The 2,500-nt window shown below is 43.2% G+C and overlaps 1 protein-coding gene across 1 annotated transcript in view; it reads right to left on the reverse strand.

The window, feature by feature from the left end:
• LOC138949539 (uncharacterized) overlaps positions 1-1,389 on the reverse strand; it is a 36,397-nt gene extending 35,008 nt beyond the window's left edge. The window contains exon 1 of the mRNA XM_070321390.1: positions 1,257-1,389. Coding sequence (XP_070177491.1) covers positions 1,257-1,362 — 106 coding nt within the window. The 5' untranslated portion in view covers positions 1,363-1,389. The remainder of the gene's footprint in view (positions 1-1,256) is intronic.
• Between the last annotated feature and the right edge of the window lie 1,111 nt (positions 1,390-2,500).

Below are 2,500 nucleotides of genomic sequence, written 5' to 3' on the forward strand. Positions count from 1 at the left end.
TAGCAGGTCTGCACATAAGTTGACATGGGAGATCGGAAACATCTCAATCCTTAACCCAACAGGCGGCCACGGCCGGGATTTGAACTCATGACCTTCTGATTAGGAGGCCGATGTCTTATCCATTGGGCCACTGCGCCCGTCACTGTCCTTTTGGTCTTCTTCTTCTTTTTCTTCTTCTTCATCTTCTCCTGCTCCTGCTCCTTCTCCTTCTCCTTCTCCTTCTCCTTCTTCTTCTTCTTCTTCTTCTTCTTCTTCGCTCGCCAAGCTAATAGTAATCCAGGTCGGCTTAGAGACGGAACATATCTCGCCAAGCTAATAGTAATCCAGGTCGGCTTAGAGACGGAACATATCTCGCCAAGCTAATAGTAATCCAGGTCGGCTTAGAGACGGAACATATCTCGCCAAGCTAATAGTAAGGCCAAAAAAAAAAAAATTGTCTGTTTAGGGTAACATGACCAAAAAAAGTAGGGTCGGTAGGTAGGAAGGTTTTTTTTTTTTTTTTTTTTTTATTTTTTTTTGTGTGTGTGTGTGTAAATGCTATGTTGGCTGAACATTCACTTCTTATATTTGATGAATACATGTTTCAAAACTAACGTATAAATAAAACAGAGAGACAGGGAGAGAAAGAAACGCCAAATGTCTCTTTTTAGCATTTTTACCTCTTTTTTTTTTTTTTTTTTTTTTTAATAAAAAAAAAGTTTTTGGGTCGGCGCCAAATCGATAGGGTCGGTCGGGTTACCCTAAACAGACAATTTTTTTTTTTTTGCCTAATCCAGGTCGGCTTAGAGACGGAACATATTTGTTGTTCGGTTGTTGATTTCTCGCTTGTTAGGTTTGTTTGGATTGCTTGGTTTGTTTGTTTATGTGTAGGGTTGGTTGCTTGGTAGGTTGCGGCCTTGTTTGCTTATTTGCCGGCTTACTTGTAAAGATTGTAAGTACTGTTATCAATGTGTCACAGACGTAAACAGGAACATGACACCAATTCCGCGAGCAGACCTTGAGCATAATACTGCTGGCTTCAGAAAATGAAAGGTTCTTAGCCCTAGGTATCGCGGCTTCACTCTGAGGCTGATCCTTTTTGGCCACGATAGTTCATTCTGTTCGTATCTCAGTCAATGTATACTTATTAAAGTGTTTTGTGTTCAGTGATGCTGTGTTTCAATGATTTGCTCTTACCTGTAGTTAATGATGCTGTGTTTCAATGATTTGCTCTTACCTGTAGTTAATGATGCTGTGTTTCAATGATTTGCTCTTACCTGTAGTTAATGAGGCGGACAATAGAAGAAGAGCAAAGTTGACCAAGGCAGCCATTTTGTTGATAACGTCTCCCATCAACAACATCACACTGTGACGATGCGTCATGTGGCTACAGAGCTAGGAAGGTCATTAACAAGAGTGGGTCACGATACTGCAAACATGTGGTGCATTATGGGTGGTCGCTTCTACACTTACTTCTACTCTGCACCATCAGAAGACGAGAGACAGCTTTAAACGTGGAGCACCCCTGCAGCCCTCTCTGCCACCCCCACCCCCATGCAGCCCTCTCCGCCACCCCCTCCCCCTACAGCCCCCCCCCCCACCACCACCACCAAGTAGCCCTATATTGTCCAGTAAATTGTGTTTTAGCGGTAGACACGACATAATCAAAGACACACTCGATCTGTCAGTTAATAAAGGGATCAAGACGGTGGATCTTATCCTGTCTTACGTCAGTTAAAGGGATCAAGACGGTGGATCTTATCCTGTCTTACGTCAGTTAATACAGGGATCAAGACGGTGGATCTTATCCTGTTTTACGTCAGTTAATACAGAGATCAAGACAGTGGATCTTATCCTGTCTTACGTCAGTTAAAGGGATCAAGACGGTGGATCTTATCCTGTCTTACGTCAGTTAATACAGGGATCAAGACGGTTGATCTTATCCTGTCTTACGTCAGTTAATACAGGGATCAAGACGGTGGATCTTATCCTGTTTTACGTCAGTTAATACAGAGATCAAGACGGTGGATCTTATCCTGTCTTACGTCAGTTAAAGGGATCAAGACGGAGGATCTTATCCTGTCTTACGTCAGTTAATACAGGGATCAAGACGGTTGATCTTATCCTGTCTTACGTCAGTTAATACAGGGATCAAGACGGTGGATCTTATCCTGTCTTACGTCAGTTAATACAGAGATCAAGACGGTGGATCTTATCCTGTCTTACGTCAGTTAATACTGTGCGCGCTGAACCGATTTTTTTTTATTTATTTATTTTTTTTTGTCGGGATCCACTACCAGTAACTCTTCCTTATCTTCTCCAGTGTTTTCAGCCGCGATTATCTCCCTTCCTCCGTGTGGCGTCAATCCATATTCCCGTTACTACGTTACTATTTTTAGAAGGTCACTGCACGTTACTATTCTTAGGTCTCCAGTGTTTTGCGCGTTTATCTCCTTTCCTTCGTGCGCCGGCGAAGCCGGCATACACCCGGCAAAGCCGGGTTCCAGGCGCAGCCTGCTAT

The sequence above is a fragment of the Littorina saxatilis genome, linkage group LG15 (assembly GCF_037325665.1).
Source record: "Littorina saxatilis isolate snail1 linkage group LG15, US_GU_Lsax_2.0, whole genome shotgun sequence".
Lineage (NCBI taxonomy): Eukaryota > Metazoa > Mollusca > Gastropoda > Littorinimorpha > Littorinidae > Littorina > Littorina saxatilis.